Raw genomic sequence first — 27286 nt, 5'->3', positions numbered from 1 at the left:
GTCGAATACTGTTTTTGGATATGTGTCTGGGGATTTTTTTTACTAGGAAGAGAAGAGAGAAAACAGGAAACTAAGGGAATGACATCCAATGCTGTTGTGTAAAGCTTTGCAATAAATAAAAACAGTTGCTGGGAGACATAAAGCTAATCAGTCACTCTTACCATGCCACTTCAATCATGTTCATGAATGATTTGATTGGCTGATTTGAGTATTTTTGAAGTACAATGAATGATACACCTGATACACTTACTCTTTGTATAGAGTATTCGCTTTATTTCATTTTACTTATTTATTTTTCCTTACTTAGTGTACAGTTGATTTCCTTTTAGTTTGGTTTAAGTTGTTTTAATTGTACAGTTTATTTCCTTTATTCCATTTTAGTTTAGTTTAATTGTTTATGTTAGTCATGTGAAGGGAATTTGCAAAGTAAGAACTTCATTGCTCAGTACTGCTGTGTATAAGACACAAAACTTCTTGAATCTTGAATATAGAGCTGGTTGATTTGGATAGAGAGTCTCATCTGTTTTCTTGATGTTACGGATGATTAATTCCATGAAATGACTCAAAAATACTCAAGTGAAAGTGAACATCAACATGAAAAAGTAAATTTGCACACATCATTTATCAAGTGGGCTCATTTTTTAGCTAAAAATCTCTATTTTATGGAACTGTTATCCTTTTTAAAATACCACTTACACAGTACAGGAGAAGTTCCGAACCTTCTGCTAGGCTGCATTACATTAACAAAAAAAACATGCAAAAGACTGTCTATTACTTTGAGAAATTAAAGTTCTGAATGATGAAGTTTGTGAATTCATACACTGGTCACATTTAAAAAGATTAACTGTGAATTATTACTGAGAAATTACACTATATTTGTAATTTACCTATATCAGTATGGACCACAAGTTGTAAGTAACACTGTGTTAGTATTAAATACATTAAATAAACCATTGTGATTATATCTGGGTTGTTTTAAAAAAATAAGTCAACATTTTGGGTGATGCATACAATGGTAAAGAGTCATCCACGTGTTACTATGGCAGCCTGTCCACATGTTACAACATTTTCATGTCAATAAAACAGAGACCTTTCAATATTTTGCTCCAAAATGTATTTTTAGCATTGTTGAACAGAATATCTAAAAGGTTTTGTCCTACTTGATATCAATTTCTGTCGAGAAATGCATGTTTTGAATGTTTGTACAGCTTAAAAAATTGATGTCCGTTTTACGTGCACGTTTTACTGAGCAGTAATTTGACATTTTTCACTTAAAAATTTTACCTCCCTAAATTTTGTTATACATAATGTTAAAGTTCTTATAAATACCTACTCAAATATGTATAACACATGCATATAAGTTACTCTGCTTACATGACAGAGACTGATGAACACCAAATGTATCCACGTGTTACCGCTTGATCGGATCCAATAGCCATACATGAGTCAATTAATATACCACAAGAAGTGAACAGATTGCATTTTGAGTCTGAGCAAGAGGAATAATCTTGAATTATCATAATTTTGTGTTTTAGGCATTTTTCAAAATTTCCATAAAGCAAAACTCAGTTAATGGGATTAATTTGATATATTATCCTATTGCCTCAGTGCAATATAATGGGCTCCACAACACAAATATACCTCCAGCGCTGCCAAAAGAAAACTTTACAAAACAAAGTCAGGCAGACTGTGACTGTGAACGAAGTCATTCATCGCAAATGAGGGAATTGATGCAGATGGTCTGTAGTGATTCGGGGGTGAATATTTTTAAAGAAACTCCTTCATAGACATTCTCTCCCCAGAGACTTGGCAGGTTCCCCGTGTTCTGTCAGACAGATAAAAAGCTTTACAGATTCAAGAAAACCACAGATTGCCAAGCCTTTAAAGATTACTTTTTTTAACGTAGCTTATATTTTCCAGTTTTATTTGGCTGTAGAATTTATAAATGATGTTTTGGATTTAGCTTTGTCACTATAGATATTTTATCAAACACAACGATGCTCCTGTTCTGACCCTTGCTGATCTAGTATTAAACTGGAATCTATTTTTCTGGTTAGGGCCACATGTTTCTCACGTATTTTACTTGTATTTAGAGTTGAAAGCCCAACTGAGCCTTCCTTTAATACTGGCAATTCACCTGAAAGGACCTAGCAAACATCTTTTTTAGTACATATCCTCCCATGACTAAAATTTTTTGCTTTTTTACATTAAGTAATTGCTTTGATTGGAAACAGCATGATGGAACAGTTCTTTCAGACACGTTTTTTTTTTTTTTAAAGTAAAGCCATGAAACTCCACTACAGAGGACAAAAATGCATTCCTGGGTCTCAGGAGGATATATAACACTGTTCAAAACCTTAAGCTTTGTTGTTTTTGCAGGATTGAAATGAGCATACATTTTTGTTTCTCATTCTCTTTTCTTACAGGAAATATGTCCACAGGCTTAATAGAAACACAAAAATGGAATTAAATGTGGTGTAAAGGTTAAAGTCACTATTTAGTGTGAGCTCTGACCCCATGACAAGAAGCAGCACAAAAAATTAGAAACACCTGACATGTTGAATGAAACCTGGTATAAAATATCAGAAAATTTCTGACATAAAGCTCATGTCGTCTGAACAAAAGGGTTAAAGACATGTTAAGTGTAAAACCTAATGTTGTACTAGGACTTTTACACAGTACTGTATACTGAGGTTGTGCAATTGATTAGTTGAAATGGTAAGCATAGTTGAGTCAACTAATATTCAATTGGAGTTGGAGGAGATTTGTATTTCATTTCATAAAGATGTGGAACTGATGTAAATGGGACTGTTTATGTGCTGCATTTTTGCATTAGTTTCTGTGTGGAGAACATACAGAGCAGATGTTCACAATAAAATAAAGTGAGATATTGCATTATTTTGCTCTCTTGGACAGGATTTTCATTTGTATACTTTCTATTACATATATGTCAAGTAAAGTCTAAAAACATGTTTACTAATTAACTTAACCGTTAGAGCTACTTTTGTGGAGACTTTTAAATGTATTTTCACTGCTATTAACATTTTCTAAGAGATATATCACCAGATATCAGATTTGTTATATTTTTCTCTGCATTTCACATTTTTTAAATTAAAAAATCAGGTATTTTCCTGTATTTAATTTACTGACCATGTGGATGTTCATAAAAGCTCAAGAGTAAATTCAGAGGTCATTATGTCAAAACAGAGAAAATTGAAGAAAAAGTGGCTTTTTCAGCAAAATAAATCATTAACTGATAAAAATAAGTGTCTATACATCAAACTACATGGGTTTTACTTGTAAATCAGCATCGAAGTGATGTTTCTGCATTCGATACAGAGCCTCTGAATGTCCAGATGGATCATATCTCATGACACTGAAAAGCTAAGAAACTGCATTTTACCTGAATTATTTAGATTTTGATGCACTGATAGGATTACTCACAGGTGGGCATTGAGCTAACTTGTCCGCAGCCACCATCTGCACATTTAGATGTTTAGCCTGGGACTTTCCCCTGGATTTAATGAGCCTCTGCAGGACCTGGAGGGAGAAAACACCATCAGTTTTTGTTCTTAAACATGCCGTTATAATTGGAAAACAGAGGAATTCCTTGCTTTACCTTGGGCGAAGCTATTTTGATATAAACAATGATGGGAGCCAGGGAGGTCTTAGCCAGCTGAGAGGGATGGTTGATGGTGTCTGCATCCAGAGCGACCAGCTGGAGGGTTCGGGCCAGCTCAAAGATGCGTTCAATCTCACTCTGTACCTCCGCTAAAGGCCCAGGAAACAGAAAATATACTTAAAAAAGGAAGTAAAACAATGATATAGACCTCTTGTTAGCAGCTACAGTGGACAGATTCTCTTCACTTTGCAACAAGTATATCACCAGCGTGTTAGTACTCATCATGCATGTCAAATATCTGAAAATAAAAAACAGTTCCAAGCGCATGAATTAGATCATATCACAGTTTCAGTTCCATTTATGCACAGCTAAATGGAGCAGTGCAGCATCGTCATTCTGTTGCCACCTCCGTTCATTTATTGCACCCTTGTGTTATTTATAATTTTTTTTATTTTTTTTACTTTAAAGTGTGAAAGAAGGAGGCACTTAAGAATGAAATGCATTTGGCACTTGGAATAACTAATAATAAGGGCACACTTTCTCACCATGTAAACAAAACAAGACAAAAAAAACCCTAATCGAACAAATGGAGTGGAACATTAGTTTTTGTTAGCGCTAATAGGCACGGCAATAATTATTCAGGTGAATCACTCAAGTCTGTAAACTGCTTGGGCGTTTTGTTTTCATTGTTCCTCAACAACAGCCTATAAGTGGTTGATATTTAGAGTTTGGAGCATAGTTACCCCACCCCCACCCCCCCACCCCCTTTTTTTTAATTATTATTTTTTTTTATTTTGGAGCTTCTTGACGTGTGAGAAAGGAAGAGATTAAAACCACAACTAGAATGTTTCTAGTCGGTTTGGTCAAACCTCAGCTCCTCCGAGGTTGAGCGCCGCCATTCCAGCAGTGGTGAGAGATAACAGGGGCAAAGCAATCTGCAGAGAGAGCAGGCCTGTGCACAGTTTAACAGCCTCCGGAGGACGGGAGGATAGAGAATTAAACGTGGAGGCAGGAAAACAGGGCCTCCACAAAGTGATAAGAGATGGGAACTTTAACTTATGTGAAGAAATAGTGGCTGAGGTTTCCATTTAACTCAATAAAAGGTTAAAAAACGGGCTTTAACTGCAGCAAACACCTAACAAATTCTTCCAGACTTTACGGGGCTGACGGCTTATACACATATAGCGTAGCAAGGGATCACTGCAGGTCAGAATATAAGGGCAAGAGCAGTATGGAAGGTATCAGCTTCCCTCTCTGCGCGCAGTTATGGAGCTAGCGTCCGCCCTCCCACGGATCAGCTCCCACTTTGGTTTTGTAACGGTTTTCTTTTTGTTCCAGACTACAGGCTGTCACACAGAAGTATGAGGAACAGAGAAACTGACAGGCAAGCAGACAGGCAGACAAATGAAGTATGAGCAGATGATGAATATTGTGAGAAGAAAAAGGGGGAAGGAAGGAAGAAGGAGAGAGGTTTTCATTGTTTCTGTTGGAAGGAGAGCATACGTACCCAGTACGTCTGAATCAAAAAGAGGGTGGAGGAAGAAATGGGTGGTGGGAATAAGAGGGGGCGGGTGGGCGAAGGGCAGGAAAAGACAAGATGAAGAGAGAGAGGAGGCCAGATCAGACTCAGGAAGGAATAAAGCGCAGGAATAAACGGGAAAAACCTGTCCATGTCTAGCAAGGAATTACAATATAGAAACAGAGTAATGCACAGGTTTAGCACATTAAAAACGCCAATCTGAAACTCAAATGATCATCTTTTCATGCTTTCCATACTACTTACATATTATTGTCTCAACTTCCTGGCATTTACATTTCATTTTCTTCTTATTTTAGGTATGAAATATGTTTAATTTGATTTGTACATGGCTGTTACAACACACATTCTGTAAACATGATATGAAACACAGTGGTAGTGACAGAGGTTAAATGGATGTCACGTGATGAATATAAATGTATTTATCATAAACATATAACTATCTGAGCTTTAATGTAGTATTAATATTAATAACAGTACTGGGGTGTGATTTGTGAAAAAATGAGGGTGTGTGTGTGCGTTTTTGAAGGATTTTTAGGATCTCAGGCTATTTTTTGCTGCCAATAAATTGAGCTTGATCTTAACCACTGGATTTGCAGGAATATTTTCACAAGTTTTTCAGAATTATAACTCACACCTTGTCCTTTCCCTTTGAGGACACATAAGGACAAGAAAAGATTAAATGCTTACTTCACATGCCAGACTTAAATCCCCCTTTCAGTAACATGGATAGAGCTGTAGTTTTCATGTTGAAATAGACTAAGGAGGCTTTCGGAAAACCTGTGAATGGATCAGGATGGTGTTTGTGGTGTCATTTCTACTGAGTGCTGACAGAGTCCAAGTCCATTTCTAAATTTATTGTGTTTGCACTATAGTCTGTCCTCATGTTGCTTTAAAAATATCTTTATGTTGGGTATTTTATATAGTCTATTGGTGAAGACGCATTAATCATTCTAAGGGGGAGGTCAATTTTGTCACCACTGGAGATAAAAATAATTCATCAGAGGTAGAAATATATAGATAGACCAGAGGGGTGGAGTTCCCTAAAACACCCCTGGAAAATCACACTTAATGGTCTGAAATTCTCCTCATGGTGTTGGTGGTTTGTGAGCTGGCGGCTGAAGCTGCTGCTGGTCTTACCCAGGCTGGAGCGAGTACTGGAGCGCTCGATGATGGTGTGTTTACTGGGGTTGTTGAGGACTGAACGTTTGGCCAGAGAGATGTCTGCTGTCACCCGTGTGATGGATATCCTGTAACAGAGCACCCGGCTTAGTGTATTAAAACAAGAGCTGACACAGTGTCTGGGACTAACAGATGCTCAGTTTTACCTGCCCTCGAACTTGTGTTTCAGAAAGTCAAACAGCGCCTTTTGCATCATGTCTGTCACCTACAAACACAAAACACACACAATATCATTTATTCATTAGAATAAAAAGCTTTAAAGTTATGCCAAAGAGACGAATGTATTGGAATGTAGAGATGGGTGCGTCAATGAAACTGGGTTCATTTTGGTACCTGGTACTTTGCCAGCATTTTAGACCCAATAATATAAGAGAAATTTAGACATATTTCCCCCCAAGATGTACCTAATGATGACCTCAGATAAATGAAAAAAAAAAAAATACTCTTGCTCTGAGCCATCCCAAAATTAATGAATTATTAATAAAACATTGGGGCCAAAAATAGGACCAAAATGATCTTGAAAACATGGCTTGAAATGGTCTTATATACCGCTATAAATAAAGACACTGTGTTAAATTTGAAGACCCTAGTGGTTTTTCTAATCCAGACCTGCGGGTTTTTCATGAATTGGGAGTCTTATTCCAGGTTTCGCGCAGAACCCATCGTGTCCGATATTGTTACATGCAGAACCTGACCATTTAAACACAAATAAATTGTGAGTGATTTTGCAACAGCGGTCATTTTTGTGAAACACTCTGCCTAGCATAACTGGTTTGATTCCCAAAACGTACCTGTGAGAGAATAAAAAGATATTTGAAAAAATAGTAGCATGTAATTTTCGTGTCCTTTTTACAAAGTTACATGCAGATTCTTGTATAAAAAATATTTATAAATGTGTTTTATCTGAGAACCACTTTGAAAGCTTACAAGGGACAAATTAGCTATAGTTAGATGTCCTGTAAAGATTGCCTGCATTTGTATTTGTGGCGCTGTGTAATATATCCAATATGATGATTAATGGAGTTTTTTGCTTCTTTCACTGATGTGAAAAATGACTAAATCATAAATCGGTTTGGTGCGTCCTATTTGTTGTAATATATTCACTGTTAATATGGTACTCCAGTCATTTCCAGCTTCATTAAATTTTTTTAAAAATTGTAATTTATCCACAAATAATGCACAATGTTTGTACTTTTACTGTCCTCAAGCTGCTCTTATATTTATTTATTTATCTGTTATTTCTCACATCCCAGTCTTCCTGTTTACGCCATCTGCTGTGCATTTCGCATCTTTATCGTCTGGTTTTTAACTTTAAAATCTGTCATGCATCTTTCTGGCCATACCTGCTGTATGTTGTCACATCTGAGTTTCCAGTTTTTGCTTTGAGTCTAAATTTGTTTCTATACAGGTGTCACACAGGCTAAAGAAAACATTTGAGTTTTTTCTTCTTCTTTCTTGTAAAATTATGAATCACTCAATTTTTTAGAGCTCTACCTATATGTCAATATAATAGAAGATCATATGGGTGTATAATGAGGCACCAAACAGGCTCATGTTTTTATTTGTCTCCTTACCTCGTAGCCTTTGAGTGACGGCCCGACTAAGATGATGGGTCTCATGGATGGAACCACGTCATACGGGGGGACATGTTCCATCTGAAAACAACCCAAACACCAGTGAGTCACGGTGTCGAAATGTGTCCGAACAAACTCCACACACCATCAAAGTATGAAAAAGACTCATGGATGTGCAGACACAGACTCAGACATGAACATCAATCAACACTAACTCAAACACAACCCCCCCACACCTCCCCAAACCCCTCCCCTCTGTCTCCTTCCTTGGTGTGAATGGTCAGATTGATAGATGGCGGCGTTCAGACGCTGGAATCCATTTGTTTTATTGACTGCGTATGAATGTTCAGAAGCAGCGATCAATTCCTCAGCCCAAGCACTCTCTAGTTCTATTTCTAAGTCTGCAGTCTCACATAATTAAGGTGTCCATAATTAAAATAGATGCCGGAGTGTCAGGAGAGCTCTCGTGACTGTGATAATGCTCCAACACCAACGTCATTCTTTGCACTTTCATCTTTTTCTTTTTGCTTCAGCACCTCGTCTGCTATTTTCATTTATTCTCGAAACACATTCCTCATCCCAGATGGATCGGTTTATGCTGATTATCTTAAACAAATGCAGTTTTCTGAAGGTGCTAATGTAAAAATCTGTGTCAGTTTGGTTTAATCCATTAACACCAGTGTGTGCAAAGCAAATATTATTCAGATTTTTATCCTTTTTACACTTTTAAATGATCTTAATAAACACAAATAAATGTCATTTTAAAATTCTTCTGCTTTTTCTGGAGGAAGTGGTTGTCATCTTGTAATATCATCATGTAATAAGTTTTACACAAAGACAATCTAATCTAAATTGTAGGGCAGTGTCTTTCATCAGAATCTTACACTACACGGTGTCCCATAAGTCTCCATACATAGGAGACATAATACATATGGTTCTAACATGTATTTCTTTATATTTCTTCTTTATAGTTCTTCAGCAGTGGAGGACACGCATTGAAATGTGTTCCCGACAAAATGGCAGTCATATAGAGCATATTATATAATTAAAAATGGTTTATGTCAAGAAACGTTTATTTTTCTTATGTATGGAGACTTATGGGACACCCTGTATATTAGGCCAAGGGGTATTAAAAGTATGCAGCATGTTATGTTTATTATTAGAAATAGCTACAGGCCAGTTAGTTGGATACATTTCAGGACTTATAGAAGAAAGAAGAGGGTGAGGCTTTTTGATGACAGCTTTCAGAGGTTTTGGCAGTGTAGATGTCTTATAGTAGCACAAAAAGACCAAGCTGTGGTGGTTTTTGAGAAGTAAGAACTGTTTATAATGGTGGAAAGTAGTTCTATTACAATAAAAGATATAACTTTCTGTTCTTGGATTTTTACACACTGATTCAATAGATATAAACAAGAGTAAAAGTCACCATCATTTTAATAACAGGGCACAAATGTGGCCTCAGACCTGTATACACAGTAGAACCAAAGCCCCTTCAGCTGCGTCCCATGGGGCCTATCCTCAGAAAAACATAAACGGTGGTCAATGGCGACAGACAATTTTTCAGTCTTATCTCAGGTGTGTCACTATGCACATATGATTTTTGGGAAAATTTTACAAGCCAAAACAACTGATGCTTTGGCACATTTTATTTCCATCTTTGAGACTGAGGTGAGAGAGTATTAAAAGAGGTGAAAATCATTCCAGCCTTGTCAAGTTGAAGCTGCAGCGACATCTTCAGACTATGAGACAGTTACGATGACGTTACCTCCATGAGTTTGAGGTGTGTGATATTTCTATTTATGTATTTTCACAGTCTGATACTGCAACAGTTTTAACACAAACTGTGACTTTCATGACATGAAAAACCATCTTTTAAATCGGCAAACATCATATGTGTAAATGACGCATAATTCACAGAGGATCAAAAATGAACTTGTCTGTCTTCTTTGACTGTAAAGCTAATTTTTTTTTCCCGAAAGAAAATCCCATGGGACACAACCAGAAGGGGCGGGACTTCGGCTTTGTATAGTCAAGCTTAAAAGCGGAAGATTCTTCATTAATAACATGATTATTAGATTGTAACAGCTGCAACAGAAGATTAACGTACAAATCCAAACGTCAGTATTACTGTTAAAATGTAAAATTAATCATTTACATTTTCAAATTGATGATTACTTCATGAAAACTAACTTGCAAAACTAAATTAGGTCAATTCTACATAGAGATCTTTCTGACTTATAATGTGTTACAAGTGCATATTTCCAAAGAGCATTTTACCAAAAAAAAAAACCAAAAAAAAAAACTGCTTCCAGTTCTACATTGAGGAACACTCTTTTGAAACTGTTCCACAATTTGCAGATGCAGTTTTTTCACAGATTGGTCAACCTGTGCATCTTTACTTCTGAGACTCATCCTTTCTAAGATGCTGTTTTTATTACTGACCTATTACAAATTAAGTGAATTAGTTGCAAAATGTTCCTCCATCTGTTTCTTTTAAGTAACACTTACTTTTCCAGCCTTTTGTTGCCTCCATCCCAATGTCGCTGCCATCAAATTCAATATGGCCTTGTTTTTCTTTCTTAAAATTGTACATTTTTTTAGTTTAAACATGCTTTCTATGTCCTGTTGTGAATAAAATATGGGTTTATGAAATTTACATGTCATTCCATTCTGTTTATATTTACATTTAGTACCAACTTATTTGGATTTGGGGTTGTAAATTGGCTGTGGTAATGTGTACAAAGACTATAATTCCTACTCTGTTTTACATCTAGAACAGCCTGAATAGAACAGAGCCATTGTTAATGATACACCTGTGTCTGCTGTGAAAAAGGTCTATTGTTCTCTGTGAAAAAAGCTCCATTTTTGTTCCAGAAGTTATCAAACGTCCTACTTGGAGTCGTCAGTGTGCAGACTACTTTTTATCTTTGTGGGCTTAAAATCTGAGAAAAGCTTACAGTACAAATACTATAGTCTGCAGTTTTCCTCAGGGCCATTCATGTATAAAAATGGATAAACCTATAGCTGACATGATGACTTATACAGGACACCCACACACAAACAATCCATACTGCACCATGAACTCAGCTCTTATTCATCCATTATGAATCATGACAGGAATAATTCATCTATGATGACTCCATAAGCATGTGTTTTTCAGAGTGAGCAGGGCGAAACAGTCACATGTCCTTTATCCCCTTAGCAAATTGGATGTGTTTTTTTTTTTCTTTATATATCCATAATCCAAGCACGCCCCCTCCTCTGTGAGCTGTGCCGCTCTTCAGGCTGGAGATAGTGCTAGAGTGCCCCGTTTTACTACATTACATTACATAAAGCAGAGCGGCCGAAGCTCATTTTACCTCATTTGTATTCACACAAGCTAAAAATATATATTACAAAAGTTTCCAAATGGCTCTTGTCTCTAAAGGGGCAGAACTGAGCACTGAGCATAACAATAGTTCTCATTGGTTTTGAATAACATTAGCAGAGTGTGGTGAGTAACAGGGATGGTAACATAACGAAGTGGCAGATGATAGAGGAAAATTAATGTAGAATCCTGTATTAACCATAGCAAATAGTGTAGTAAATTATCTTAAACAGAGTTGAACTGCTTAAGAACATGCACAAATTTACATTTTTATTTTTTATTTTTCTAGAGTAGTCATTAAGATGAAATTAGGTTTAACTCTTGAATATAAATATAGTCATGTTGTTCATAACATGCTGCAAAAACAGGCCTTGAAAGAAATCAGATTGTTGTGTATTAAGCAGAAAAATCATCCAATTGAGTAAACAAATTTTGCTTGGTTAGATTTGATAGTGGAATAAAAGCTTAACCACTGAAAAACCATAAATGGCCTTAAAATTAGAAAAATATAAGGAAGTAGCGCTTATTACCAGCACTGAAAACACAGACATTTATGATAAACATAATGTTCTTACTTGAAAAATTGTACAATTGACTCTCAAAGGGGCTATATGTAGAATTTCTACTTTCAAATATTAAAAAAAATGACTTAAAATTATTATTACAGTGTTTAGAATAAAGAGCTCTGAAGTTCTGAGTAAAATGCCAATGTATTGGATTATAGAGATATGAACTGATTTTATTTACACCAACGAGCTAGAGGATTTATGTGGCCACTAGAGGGAGTAGTGAGTCACTCTGCTGGTCTCCCATGGTGAGGAAAACTAACACCATGGAGCCTTTGACCAAAGCATCAAAGATGGGATGAGATCCAATGAGAAATAACTTTCAGAGTCAAAGAAAATAAGTGATATGAAGGGAAGTTTGATTATGAGGCTTATGAAGGTATAAAGTTATTATGGGATGCTATTATCTTTGCTAAGCTGCCATTTGTTGATCCACAGTTCAGACAAAACTGTGACAGTTCTGACCTTGTTTGGACAATTCCAAACAGATCTTTTGTGCTTCTATTGACAAAACAAACTGTACTGAAAACGGACGTGATTTGTGGTTTTGCTGTGACTGTTTTCAGTCTAAATGCAGAGCTAAGCTAACAGAGCTAAGCTAACAGAGCTATAATATCAGCTGATTCAGCACATGAAGATTATAAGACACAGTGTTACTTTGACAGACCGTTAAAATATGTGGCTATGAGTTATATTTTGTGGGAGAAAACTTGATGATAATGTAATACAGATGTGTGTAAACAATGAGCTTTATACTTTATTCCGTGAGTAATACAGTCTGTGGATACATAGCATAGCTTCATTGGTGGTTCTGGTATGTGACTTCCCCCTGCTGGTGAGAGTTTGGAATATCAATACTACATACAACCCCTTTAAAAGAAGCACAATAACAGTCCTCTGCTGGGATATTATGCAAAATACTGTATAGCTCAATATTGACTTAACTATCTTATTAACAAAATGATAAATATTACATTTCTAATACATACTTATTGAGAAATAAGGCTACTTTGTTTTCTTGTATTTCCCTTTTTGCAGTGCCCTGTGTAACGGCTGTCCTCACTCTGAGGTCTCAGAGCCTTAACATGCGACTCAAATTGTGCTGAAAAAGTGATTTGTGTGTCTCTGTAACAAATCAAACCAGCTGTCATAAATGGAAATGAAAGCATGTCAGAATGTGTTACTGTTCAACACTGACTAACAGGGTCTGGGCTGGATCTGCACCTGCATCTGCACAGTGACAGCTGTGATTCAAGCTCCACTGAAACCACAGAGGCATCGGCGTGATTTACAAATGATCCTGTGAAGATTTGGTAAAAAAAATCGCCAAGATGGGAAATGAAGCTTAAGATATTCAGCAGAGATAAACCGGGCTGATTTCTTATTACCGCATGAAGGAAAGTGTAAGATAAAGAAACAGAGGATGGGGAGACAGAGATAAAATGTTAGAGGTTAGTTTCGTTAGAAAACAAACAACACTCACCGACTTCTGTTTCTGTTTAGCTGGGCCACCTACGTTTTCATTCCACACAAAAGCGAGAGAAAAAGCACAAAAACACAAGAGCATGTTTAGTTATTGACAGTTTCGGGTTAGGGAGGGGATTGGGAGAGGAGCTGTTTATTGATTGAAACAGACTGAGTCCACTGTGGCTTCATTTTAAAATAGATTTAGACTGATATGCAGCAGCAGCCATTTCAGAGTCTATCAGTTGCCTCAACGCCTCTCCTCGGCTGACAAGCACAGAAACAAACATCCAAACATATCCCAGCATAACCATCGTGAATGGAGCCTGAGGAGCCCGACACTGTTAGACCTGGGGGCCACGGCAGCAGCAGGGACGCTTCAGGCGTGAAGTGGTTAGTTAAAGTCAACAGAGAGGGAGCTTTTTTGTAGTCAGACACAGGAGGTATAGTATGTACAGAGCACTAGGTTTCACCTATTCTTATCATAATTCATGCTTATAACAATAGGGATAAAAGAAACAGGAAAATACATGAAAAATAATGGCTAGTGTCCATCTCTCAGCATCATGGAAGTGTGGAAAAAGAGAAATAAATGGTGTATATGTTAGTAATAATGGTAAAAAAGCTTTATTACAGAAAGTACTGGACAATAAAAAACCTGTCCTTGGTTTAACAGCCATACTCTTAGGGTGATTTCACACCTGGATCAATTGGAGCCGTTGTTCTGGAATAAGTCTTTGGCTCGGTTCGATTGGGCATATGTGAAAGCAGTAATCGCGCTCTGTTCTGGAACAAATCAACTGAACTGAGATCGCTTGGAAGAGGTGGTCTCAGTTTGTTTACAGTGTGAACATGACCACAGTGATAGAAATAGATAACTACAGTTTTCTCTACCACTCTGAGTGGGGCCAGTTCCAGATAGTCATATATGAGGTGGCAATCAGGAATGTGAAGGGTGCACATGCCGCTGGGGGGATTATACGGGGGTGCGTACCGTACTGCATGTACCTCAATGAGTACGCGCAGATCATACCACCGTACAAAGTGAAAGTGAAACTGAAGACACTACTAATTCCTCTAAGTCTCCCACTGTTGTGCAGCTCATTTTCTCTTTCCCTACCTTCTGAAACTTTAATTTGAGGGTGCAGGACATTTGTTTAAGGGGGCATTACCTACAACTGGGCCCCACTCTGAGTATGATATGCTGTGATGTCACAAACATTACCATAAAGCAGAGCGGCTCTGATGAAAAAGTGCTGCTGCCAGACGTAAACAGACAGTACGCTTCCACCTGTTTACATGGGCAGGGTGTAGGGAGCATGGAGCAGTGTGAACATGAACCGAAACAAAGTGATGCTCAACACTATAACACATTGTAATAGATTACTCAAGTGTGAAAACACCCTTAATTTATGCTTTGACCTTTTGTTTATATGTTATTTATTTTATTGCAATAAAATCACACTGCAATACATTTTTACGTTATGTTGAAGCTAACTGATGCAAAAACAGCAACAGAGGAATTAGGTGGTGTCACTTTTTTTTTTCTTTGAGCGACAAAATAACAGTCAAGTTAAATGATAATACACAATGATGATTATGGTACTAGACCTCTTCCTCTTGGTTATGCAAGAGCGAGGTACAGTATGTACATGTACATCTTTTAACGGATTACTTAATTTTCCATTATTGTGTCACAGGAATAAGTTTCTATTATGTACAGTTTGATGGTGGATTTTGGGAATAACTTTAAGAAATGGAATGAATCCATCAGTCTAAAGTACTGCGGTCCTGTGTATTTCCTGGAGGGAGTGAAACTTTTGTGTCTGTTGCTGATATTCAAATCACTGTTCTATTCTTATTGTAAATATGGATCATAATTTCTCTTACATATTTTCTGTACTTCTTAGTACAGTTATTATTGAGTGCCACTTATTTATACATATATTTTATATGTTTTATATCAGGAATACAGTTTTTTACAGCTTGGGTTGAACCTGAGAGATGCAAAAACAGCTGCAGAAGAATAAGATGGTGTCATGTATTTTTTTTTCTTTTCTGTTGGAAATAAAACACCAGTTAAGTTAGGCCTGAGGGGCTGAACGGCGTTAGATCTGGTAGCAACGGTAGCGACAGGGAGGGTTCAGTCACGGGCAGTTAGTTAAAGACAAGAGCAAGTAGACGATTAGACCCGACCACGTGTTGGAGGAGAGGGGACGGATGCAGGGGGAGGGGGGAGGTTGGCGAGCTAAGCAGAGTCCTGGGCCCCTAATGTTACCTTCTTAAAGAAGGGCAGTCGGTGGGCGTTGGCCTGAGGGGATGTTACGCTGCCTGACATGCCCTTGGAGGAGCGAGGGTCACCCTGCGACTCAGGGGGCTCCTCGGCATCCAGGTCGAGGGGGTCAACGTCAAAGGCCCCTGTGGACGTGTCCACGTGAGCTGATGGGCAGCAGGGCAGGTGGAGCAGAGAAGGACAAGAGAAAAAGAAGAAGAAGAAGAAAAAGAAGAAGAAGAGGAAGAAAAGAGCAAGACGAGGTGAAGGAGCAGAGGAGGGAAGTGAAACAGGAGAGAGAACATGAGATGCATCGACAAAGAGGCATGGAGGAAACTGCAAAAGATGGCACACAAACAACACAGCATACACTGAAACTGGAAAGGTGGAACACAGTAGCATGATATAAACTGGAAATGACACTGACAAGAGATTAAAAGAAACACTTGATCATCATGAAGAAGGCACAGATTAAGGGTCGACCGATTGAATCAGCATTTACTGTTTTATCTGAAATCCAAGTAAATAAATTCTTGTGCAACTCTGTCTGTCACCACCTGGGGCAACAAATCCACACTCAACTTTATTTCCTTTAGAAAACTTGGAGGAGTGATTTCATTTATTTATATATTTCTAAAAAGGTCTCTGAACACTTGAATCAACAACAGGTGCGTTGGGGAAGAGATGCAAAAACACCTGCAGAATATTTGGCTTTATCAAAATACATTCCACCGTGACATTTCAGTCAAACAATAGGTTTTTTTCTCAGTTTCTGGGAACTCAGTGCACTTCTGTTTTAAGACACTAAACATGTGCCCAAGGTTTTTCAGTGATATTTTAGTTTTGAAGATTGTACTTCAAATGCAAATTCTGATTGTCTGTGATTAGCTCTGGTGAAAACGTATCGGTCGACCCCCGCAGGAAATAAGAAAACAAACAGCAGAGGAGGTAGTGACTTTAGTGTCGAAAAAAGCAACAAAATTTGGAGCATAGATGTGAAAAGCTCGAGTGGCTGTTGAGGAAAAAGAGTAGATAAAGTAGTAGGAAAGTAGTGGGAGGTTCAGGGCTGAAGGGATCGGGGTTCGTGGCAGGCTTGTTGTTTATTGATGCAGGTGTAAAGTAGTGGATACAAGGAGGGTGTGAGACCTAGACTTCAGACACAGGGGATTCAGCATTTACAGAGCGCCTGATTTCACTTAATTTCATCATAATTCCTTCTCATAATAATATGGATTAAAAAAAAGGGAAAAGAGAAGAAAAATAACTGCTAGTGTGCATCTTTCAGCGTCGTGGAAGTGTGAAAAAGATAAATCAAGATGGTGTTTATGTTAATAAGGTTTATTACAGATATAAAATATGGTCATAAAAGTATTTGACAATGAAAAACCTGTCATTGGTTTAACAGCAATACACTTAATTTATGCTATGAGTTTTTGTTTGTGTATTATTTATCTCATGTCATTTCATTAACATAGTTTTAACTACATTAAAATTACACATGAATACATTTTTTACATGTTATGCTGAAGCTGAGTGATGTAAAAACAGCAGCAGAGGAATCAGGTGGTGTCATATTTTTCTGTTCTATGAACAATAAAATAACAGTTATGTTAAATGGCAATGATTATAGTACTGGACCTCTACCTCTTGATTATGCAACCAACAAGGTACAATATATGCATTTACGTTTGTTACATAATTTTCCACCATTATGTTGTGGTAATAACTTTCTATTTTGATAACTTAAAAAAATGGATTAAATCCATCAGTTTAAAGTGCTGCGGTCCTGTGTATTTCCTGGAGGGAGTGAGACTTATGTATCTGCAGTTGAAAATCAAATCACTAACCTATTTTTGTAAGATTGTAAATATGGATCATACTTTGCTCTTACATATTTTTATGTACTTATTCTGTGTTTATTGAGTGCTACTTTATATATATATTAATGTTCTTATTTTATTTTATCTTATCTTGTCTTGTCTTATCTTATCTGGTCTTATCTTATCTTTATCTTATCTTATCTTATCTGGTCTTATCTTGTCTTATCTTATCTTGTCTGGTCTTATCTTACCTTATCGTATCTGGTCTTATCTTATCTGATTTTATCTTATCTTATCTGGTCTTATCTTATCTGGTTTTATCTTATCTTGTCTTATCTTATCTGGTCTTATCTTATCTGATTTTATCTTATCTTATCTGGTTTTATCTTATCTTATCTGGTCTTATCTTGTCTTATCTTATCTTATCTGGTCTTATCTTTCCTCGTCATTTCTTAATCACTGATTCTGACATCAGAAACAATACACACATTAATGAAATGACGTATTTGATTTTTCTTTAATTTAACAGTAAGAATATGACTAATATGAATACAAAATAAGGTTCCTCTTCTGTTTTGTTTCACAGCAGCTGACATCAAGTGTATTTATTCATTTATCTATCTATCTATCTATCTATCTATCTATCTATCTATCTATCTATCTATCTATCTATCTATCTATCTATCTATCTATCTATCTATCTATCTATCTATCTATCTATCTATCTATCTATCTATCTATCTATCTATCTACGAATTAAAGAGATATAACTTAATGATGTTGCATCGCCATGCTTCGACGGTGATGACACAGATAGCATGTTGTCGTCTTTATTGAGTGAATTAGTGATGAGTCAGTCTAATGGTTGAATCATAAATTAGTAATAGCCTAATTTTACGCATGATACATGATGATGAAGATACAGAAAACTGAACAGATTAGGTTTTTGGGGTGGGGGTGTGGGGGGGGGGGGGGTTAATGTCTTATTAAAAGAGCTCATGTCCCCCGCCCTGGTTCCCCTGTAGTTCACACTCTGGTTGTCTTTGTTCGGTAAAAACTAGAAGTCAATCTGTGTGGGTTTTTCTGATGCTGGCGCTCCCCTCTCTGCTGTTGTCTGTGGATGTGGAGCCGCCGTCCAGTGATGTGCACACAAGCCAGACATACTTATCAAGTTTAATGAGCGAGGCCCATTCTCAGCTCTATTTCGGTGGCGTCCTGCGTACTAATGACGGACCTCCCAAGACCTCACTCGCTTCACGCAGCAACCCGCTGAGACACGGCGTGATTCATCATCATGCCTGACTAACTAGCCAATTAAAATCTTCATCTAAATATCAGCCGCCTGTCTCATCTCGCTCATACTCGCACACAAACACCCACGCACATCCACTATGCTTCTTGTTGATGCGGTGATCCCCCCGCCCCCATCCCCCCTCCCTGACCTTACCTGTGCCAGGTGGGGTGGGCCGGCGCGTTCCCGTGGCAACATCCAGACTGGAGCTTCCACCAGATTTACTGTAACGAGAAAACAGACAAGAGTTATTACTGAGTAAAAGGGAAATTATATGGTGTCTGCTCTGACCTTCTGCATTTCTATTTTCACTTTTGTGTTACGTAAGACCAGTGTCTACAAAAACACAGCAATAAATCAGAGAATCACTGTTTATTTATGCATCCAAAACTGTTAAAATCTACAGTTAACATTTTGTTTTGTCCATTCAATAAAAGTAATAGTAACAAGTGGTGCCAGGCACAACAAATCCTGCCCCTTGCACATATAGTAGCTTATTTTGGCATCGATCCAGCTGATGTCATCATGTCTATGCATGTGATGATGTCAGCATATCATCTGCATCTATATACGTGCCAAGTTTGAAGTAATTTGAAACAAAAGTGATGTTCTTATCGACATTTGAAATTATAATAATTAAAATAATATAATATATAATATAATTAAATAAATAGGGGAAAAAAAAGATTTAAAAAATTCATAAAAAATTTTAACTTTTACCTACTTTTCCCAAAATACAATGACATCTATTTTAGGTCCCTGGCCACGTAAATTTGGTATGAATTCGACCAATAGTTTTGCTGCTACAGACATTTGAAATTTCTTCCATTATAAGTAAATGGGGAAAAACAAAGATTTAAAAAATTCATAAAAAATTTGAACTTTGACCAACAGTTCCCAAAATGTAATCAGATCTATTCTGGGTCACTGGCAATCTATAAACCCAATTTGGTATGAATTCAACCAATAGTTTAGCTGCTGGAGTGTTAAAAAACAAATAAACAAACAAACGAAGAAACAAACCAAATAAAAAACAATACCCCTTGCCTCCCCTTCAGGGGGCGGGGTAATAAATTATTGAATTATTGAAAAAAAATGTATATTTCTATTGTTTACTTAACAGTAAGTGCATGAAAAATTTGAATTTGATTTAAATAAAGCTATCAGACAAATAATACTCTAAGATGTAGTAGTTGTAGGAATGTAGTAATGCTAAAAAAATATAAATACTCAAATAAGGTAAATAATTTCTTATATTAAAAACCCTCAAAAACCTAAATACCTACCAGTGACCAAAAGCATCTACTGATCTAAAATGTATAATAACTATTAAACAACTACTCCTCTCAATACATGTAATTCAGGTAAAATGGAAACAGTGTCATCTTCTGCAACATTGATTCACCAGTAAAGTAAATGATATATTTTGTTAAAAAAGTCAAATTTTCTTCAGTTTTCTCTGTTTTAATAAATTGATAACCTAAAATGCCTAGGATAATATTGCAAGTATTGGTAATAAATCACTTATAAAAGATTAAATGAGGAACACTAATTTGGAAGTTCTCACAAAAAACCTTTCGGTAAAAAATTTAGACATAAAATGCTTAAAACACTTTGCTCAATATCGAAATATGCATTAGTCAAAGTAACTGAAACAACCTTTGAATTCTGCTTTTGTGAACATCTACATGATCAGTATATTAAACATACGAAAATACCACATTTTCACTGAATATGAATAGTGATAAATCCCTGTAAAAATTAGATGTGGAGAAAAATTCATATGGAAAACACCACAAAAATAGTTGCTATTTAAGGATTAAAATGCTAACATAAGCTTGTATCGACATGAAAATGAAAGTACATGGTGTATGTGTACTGTACTGACTAAACAAGATCACCTAGATTTTAGTTTCAGTCCAGTATAAATAAAACTAAACACAAACTTAGACCAAAGAGCCCTATATATACACGGCGTCCTGTTCACAGTGGAGTACATTGACTCACTGTACTGTTCTCTTCTCTTTTAAGAGGTGGAACATGTTCTCGTGGGTGAGTCGTGACTCAAGTTTGACCTGTTTCTAAAGTGTGATTCTGTCGATGCGGGGTCCGTTCAGATTCACCTGGAGCTGAGTCGGTTCTGTCTCATCCTCTGCTCCTGCAGCAGACGGGTGTTCTCCAGTTTGACGGGGCTGGGGATGAAGCCCACCTCGCAGCCCTCCTTCACCAGACGCCCGATCCACCAGTCGTTGTTGTACTTCTGTTAACGGCACAAGAAACAGGCATCGGTGACAAAACTCTCTTCGTATGCCTTTAAAGCAGAGGTCTCAAACATGCGGCCCAGGGACCAAATCCGGCCTGCCAAAGCATCCAGTCTGACCCGTGGGATGAATTTGTAAAATGCGAAAATTGCACTGAAGATATTAATGATTTTAGCTCAGGTTCCACATACAGAACAATTTAATCTCAAGTGGGTCGGATTAGTAAAATACTATCATAATAACCTCTAAATACTCACAACTCTTTGTAAATGTAAAAATTTTCATGTCATTTTACTGAATTTACACTAAAACAAACATAACCTGAACAAATATGAGCATTTTGAAATGTCTGAAGTACAAGTTTACCAATATTCTGCCTGTTATTAAATGTTTTGTGTATTTGTTGATCCACTGTGATCTGTAAGTCATAATTTACATGTGTAAATAATAAACTGAGACATAATATTGTTAAAATTTCACTTAGTTTTCTTAAGACATTTCAGTTTGTTCACGCTATTCACATTGTTTTAAAGGATAGTTGGTAGAGGTAAACATTTTCATCGCATTATTTAACTTTTTTTGCTCTGAAACATAGAGGAAAGTTTGGAGTTGACACTATTTATATATTATTAGGTTATTATTTCACTGGTCGGGCCCACTTCAGATCAAATTTGGCTTAATGTGGCCCCTGAACTAAAATGAGTTTGACACCCCTGCTTTAAAAAGATACTGCAATCCTTTTTTTAAGCATCAATGGACAAAAATGACATAATTAGCTTTCAGTAAATTAAAATTCAAGAGGTCTGAGTGGAAATCATAGGTGTTTCCAGATAGGTAGGGGTTTTAATATGTGACTGGCAGCTGCAATTACCATTTAAGTCAGATGTAAGTCTACTGCTCACCATCAAAGTGGTTTCTCTTTTCTGTGACATCTGGTAACGTCTGTTTATATTACGTTTTTTATTTAGACAGACTGAAGAGAGCTGAAGAAGGAAGGTGTGTGTTCTTAAATTCTGCCCCTAATTTTCACTCCTGCAGCCTTAAACATAAATAATAAGACTGTACTGTGACAAAACATATCCATTTTTGCTGTTAATATTGGTATTTCTTACCTCTGATATTTGATGTTGATCATTCTTACTTTGCCTTCTATCTACTTTTCTGAGGGATCATGCATCATATCTTTAAAAAACCAAATAACAGGCATGTAAAACTTTGCTGCCTAGCTGAGGTTTGTTCTTAATGTCTTATTTATCAGTGTAATTACAGTAATTTACAAAGAATGTAGCACTAATCTATGGGTCTGTAGCAATACTCTGTGTAGTACAGGTTGCTAGAAGATCAGTGAGTTTATTTCAGTCTATTATAACGATACTTCGTTGTAAGGTTAAGCTGCTGCTGAATAAATAAAAAATAATTACTGTAAGTCCATCAGCTGCAGGAACTCACTGAGGCTGATTTACACAGATGCTTTAGAGTTATGTGTTTGATTAATGAGTAAACTCCAGGGGACAAATTAGGGCTCCTACAATCTAGGTAATGAATGGAAACACTGCCCTGTAAATACAGGAAAATATATCCACTTTACTTCATGCAGATATTGTCTATATTGTAATAACTTCAGGGCAAAATTATGCAAAAACACACAGATTTTAGTCAGATAAGGCAAAAAAAAAGCCACTAAATACCACCTAAGCCTCCAGAATCCAGAGAAAACTAGAGGAAAGCTAAATATAGTTTGGTTGTAACTCACATACATACATACAAGATGATGAGTGATTCAGATCATGGACAGGGACTGTTTGGGACTTTTTTTGCCTCCATCACTTCCCACTTAGTATGTGCGTACTGACTCAACATTCACACAACAACAGATTTTTTGTTAACTCTCTATTTAAGACTTCAGACTACAGAGCAGGGGTGTCAAACATATGGCCCGTGAGCCACAGCCAGCCCTTCAAAGGGTGTAATTCAGTCCGCAGGATGAATTTACAAAAATTACACAGACGACACTGACATTCACGGGTGTCACTGAGTCTTGACAAGTTGTTTTGATCCGAAGTTAAATGCTATATTTTTCAGTTCCGGATACCTGTTACTAATAGCTTTGTGCCTTTGTAGATTCACTGTGATCGGTAAGTCATAATGTACATCTGTAAATGATAAGCTGAGGCTTAAGATTGTTAAAGTCGCACTTATTTTTCGTAAGAAATATCAGGTCGTTTATAGTTGTTCTGGTTTTTCAGATTTTTTTAAAGCATAGTTTGTAAATAGTTTGACTTTTTTCCTACTAAAATAAGGAAAAAAATTTGAAGTAGGCATTATTTATAGGTTATTAGTCTGTTATTTTACTGGTGCGGTCCACTTGCAACCAAATTGGACAGTATGTGGACCATGAACTAAAATGAATCTGATACCCATGCTGTAGAGACACTAATCCGGTGTCACATATCTCCCATAATTCCTTCAAAATTATGCAGTGCTTGGGGTAGAGATACACTTTAATGTTAGAAAGTTAATATTTCTCACTACCACAATCAATATTAGTGCCCCCTCTGCATTTCTTTCTATTGTCTGTTTAGTGTATGAGGGTTAATTGAGGAAGTCCGAACCTCTTTAATGTGCAAGAAGTCTTTGGCTTCGAAGGATATGGCCATGCCCTGCACAGGAACGTCATCGCTGGGGCCAGGGTTGTAACCAACATTTGTCCGCACAGCGAAAGCCACCGGTTTGGTCTGCAGCATTAATCAGAAAGACTAGACGTTAATATGCAGAAAACAAATCACCAGAAACACCGAACACAAGGATCAGAGACCCGCTATCATTAAAACATTGTAACCGTGACTACACCATGCGTATAAGAGATGACGGTGCATCAGATGATCTCTGACCTTTGCTTTCTCAAGCGTGGCAAGGGCCTGTCTGTCGGCCTCCTTCCTCAGAGCCTCGGGGTCTTCCTCCAGGGACACGTCGGAGTCTGACGGCCGGCTGGTGTAGGAGTCTGCAGAGCCCTGGAACACACAGTACACACATTAACAAGATGACATAAAGGTTAGAAACAGAACAAAGTGTAGACTGTGTCAGGTCTACAACAGATATTCACGGTACAGAGAAAACATCACGATTTCACAGTATCTTAGTGCATTATTATCAGTGGTAACTCCAGATTGGTCTTAGTCTGGGTCTTGTCTCTGGATCAAGACCAAACCATAGAGCTGAGCAATATATCGAATTAATGCCTAAAATGCAAAATTGAGATTATTCCTCTGGAGAATGTTCTTGCTAAACAAAAAAATCAACATTCAAAAGCAAAATCTTGATTCTTGTATTAATAGTGAATTCATTTTTTGTATGTGTTTTGTATTCATCCTCCAGTCGAATATAGCATCTAATTCATCTAAAAAGACGATTTGAAGTTATGTTTTGTCTACAGTGAAAAATCCAGATTTAATATTTTAGTTGTGGTATCCAGATCTACCACAGCTATAGTTTTTGGTGCATGTTTGGATTTAATTTTTAACATCATTATTGAAAGTTGAGAAACATTTGGCCAGTTATTGATTTGATCTCACTCTGCTTCTCACTGTCAAAGGCAATCATCATTCACACTAATGGGAATATTTTGCAAAACAGACATTTACTCTGTATTTGAGCCTCCTGTCTACAGGTAAAGGGCAATTTAGGATGCAAAAAAACCTGATTTTTAAAAACGCTTTCTAAAGTGAAGATTATTTAAAATTCTGAAGCCATTTGATGCATGTCATTCCCATAGTGTCTCTCCACTTAAATCAACGAATGAACCCCAAATACTCCAAAATAAATGTTTGAAAAGAAAACAAAGAAATCACACTCCAATTTACACATCTGTTGGTGCTTTGTATTAAGAACAATCACCTGAAACATTACATATAGGTGCATTAGTCACCGTTTCACTTTCATGACAGATTAAAGCCTTTGCATATGATACTTTTTCCAGTATTATTCATGGTGTCCACAAAAAGTTGTCCAAAAAAACAGAAACAATGATTTACACAAGTTTGTAGTAATATCCATGCTGTAAACTGACTGAATTTTTCTCAAAAACAGAGAAGTAATGTACCTGTATGGCAAAAAATAATCAATAGTGTGGATGGGTCATCAATCATATGAATCTATAATGTCTGAAAAACTTAATTCCAATAATGCCCTTGCTGTGGTCCTAGCCCGGTCTTGGTCTCGACCCCCCCAAAGTCATGGTCTTGTTGGTCTTGATAAACTCTGGTCTATGTCTTTGTCATGACTTGGTGTCACTTTAGGTGGTCTAGTTGAACAAATGGTTTATTATGATTGAAAAAAAAAGCATCCATACATATCCTACTTAAACAAAAAAGGAAAAGGAGTAATAGCCTTAAAGAGTAATTTATTTTTAGAAGTAAATAAAATAAATCAAGAAAACAAAAAACTAAAAAAAACTATACTACCTTTCAGAGAATGTAAATTGGAGAGAAAACGTGCAGTTTGAGGTGAGTTTCTTCATCTATTTGCATCTTTTTCAATAAGTAAATGTGCAATGGAATGGCAGCTGTTAGCTTTTATACCTTAAGGCGTTATGTTACTACAGCCCAGTGTCCATAAATCAGACGTCAACAGTAATGAATAAGAAGTGAGTGGATAAAAAATGATAAATTCAATGAGTGAAAACCTGCTTGTGTTTATCCTCCGGTGCATAACCTACATAACAGCTTTGGCCTTCATATCGCCTGAAAGCTGACTCTACTGTATGTAACTGGAGGTGGAGAGGATGCATAACAGCCGTGCTGCGTTTCCACCGTAGATCCAAGAGGCCGAGGCGCTAAATCTTTTTGCACAGGTAGAACAAATTCAACGAGTGGGTGTGTCAAGTAGAAAGAGGTAGAGAGGAAAAAGCGGCCTGAGGACTTTTTATAATATCTGCGGGGATATAAATTTCTCATGAAGTGGCTTCGGTTTCCAACACATCCACCACTCATGCATGGTAACCTGACTCTCTGTGGCTGACCCTAATCTAGACTCCCATACCACAATAAAAAACCAGCCTCCTGGAAGCCTGCAGCCCACGGTAGCATGCACTGAGGGAGGCAGCCTGAACTTCAGAAATGTTCTAGTGTCTAATTTATATAACAATCCCACTTGTTCTCTTCTTGCTGTATTTTATTTTAATTTTTCTTTTTTTGGGGGGGGGGGGCTGACAAGCTGCCTGGCGCTTTGTAGGAGGTGCTGACAAGAATGCGGACAGCTGAAAGTGCCAGGCAGAAGAAGTGAGTCACTAGGTGTGGGTTTTTAAAATAGAGGTGAGAATGCATAAAGATGACATCAAACATATGCGGTAATGATGAAAAATTCCCTCAGAGAAAGTCTGCACACGTGTAATGAGACAGCAGAGAGAGTACGCTCACTGTGAACACCTGATATCACTGATCCAGGGTCAGATATGAAAGCTGAGTTTCCATCTGAATGCCACATTAGCAGAAATATAAACATGCTGTTCTGTCACAGTCCATATGACTGTGGAGATGCTGAAGGAAACATCTCAAATGTTGCAAAAAAAAGAAAAAAAAAAAAAGCAAATACATGAGTTTGGAAAGAATAAAATGGGCTGTTTGGTATGGAGAAGAACACAGCAGTTACTAACCACCTGCCAAAAAATCTTGAAGGAGAAGAAACAAACAAACAAAACTGATCGTCTTGGACATCTACAAGACAGAAAAGCTTGGAGTTTCTTCTTCTTTTTCTTAAAGCATAAGTTCAATAATCCCTTCTTAGAACTTATTCAGAAAAGGTGTTACCAGTAAATTAACACTGTTCTGATAAGACATATTGTGTTTTTCGCAATTTTGTTGTTTTCCATAAACTTTTTCTGAGGTTAGGTCTTGAAAATATGCCTAAAAATCTGATACAGAACAGAAAAACAGAACTTGCCCATAAAATTGGAATAAAATATTTGTACCTCTTCTCATGACATGTTTGTGACAATATGATTTATTCTTGATATATAAAGTGTAGGACTCAGTATGTTATCATTACATCCTGGGAATAATAATAATTGGAGTAAAAAAGAGGAATGTGTCTGAAAACAAAATTATTCCAACTTTACGGCAACAGTGTAGACAAGAATACAGGTGTGAGAAAGGAATACAAAGCTGCCGTTTGTTACATGCCAAAAAATCTTGATGAAAGCTGTTTCTGTCAACCTTTTATAATATTATTTTCCAAAATGCACATAAATATATCACAAGGACACATCTAAAAATAAAAAAAGAACTTTACTAAACTTATATTGCCAAAACATGTAGAAACAAACAAAATGATCAC

At 36.9% G+C, this 27286-nt stretch overlaps 1 protein-coding gene across 3 annotated transcripts in view; it reads right to left on the bottom strand.

Moving 5' to 3' along the window:
* Positions 1-27286, bottom strand: part of cacnb1 (calcium channel, voltage-dependent, beta 1 subunit) — a 67718-nt gene that overhangs the window by 5542 nt on the left and 34890 nt on the right. Inside the window, exons 3-13 of one of the 3 annotated variants that reach the window (XM_030142010.1) lie at positions 23848-23967; positions 23569-23691; positions 20819-20955; positions 18852-18919; positions 15591-15751; positions 7916-7996; positions 6488-6546; positions 6300-6409; positions 5130-5138; positions 3620-3771; positions 3445-3540 (exon numbers count right to left, since the gene is read on the bottom strand). In XM_030142010.1, the coding sequence (XP_029997870.1) occupies positions 3445-3540; positions 3620-3771; positions 5130-5138; positions 6300-6409; positions 6488-6546; positions 7916-7996; positions 15591-15751; positions 18852-18919; positions 20819-20955; positions 23569-23691; positions 23848-23967 (1116 nt within the window). Of the gene's footprint in view, positions 1-3444; positions 3541-3619; positions 3772-5129; positions 5139-6299; positions 6410-6487; positions 6547-7915; positions 7997-13331; positions 13361-15590; positions 15752-18851; positions 18920-20818; positions 20956-23568; positions 23692-23847; positions 23968-27286 lie in introns of all 3 variants that reach the window. The other 2 variants (XM_030142011.1, XM_030142012.1) reach the window with 2 other exon arrangements.

Source organism: Sphaeramia orbicularis, chromosome 8 (assembly GCF_902148855.1).
Source record: "Sphaeramia orbicularis chromosome 8, fSphaOr1.1, whole genome shotgun sequence".
Classification (NCBI taxonomy): domain Eukaryota; kingdom Metazoa; phylum Chordata; class Actinopteri; order Kurtiformes; family Apogonidae; genus Sphaeramia; species Sphaeramia orbicularis.
This window is presented reverse-complemented; position numbering and strand designations above follow the sequence as displayed.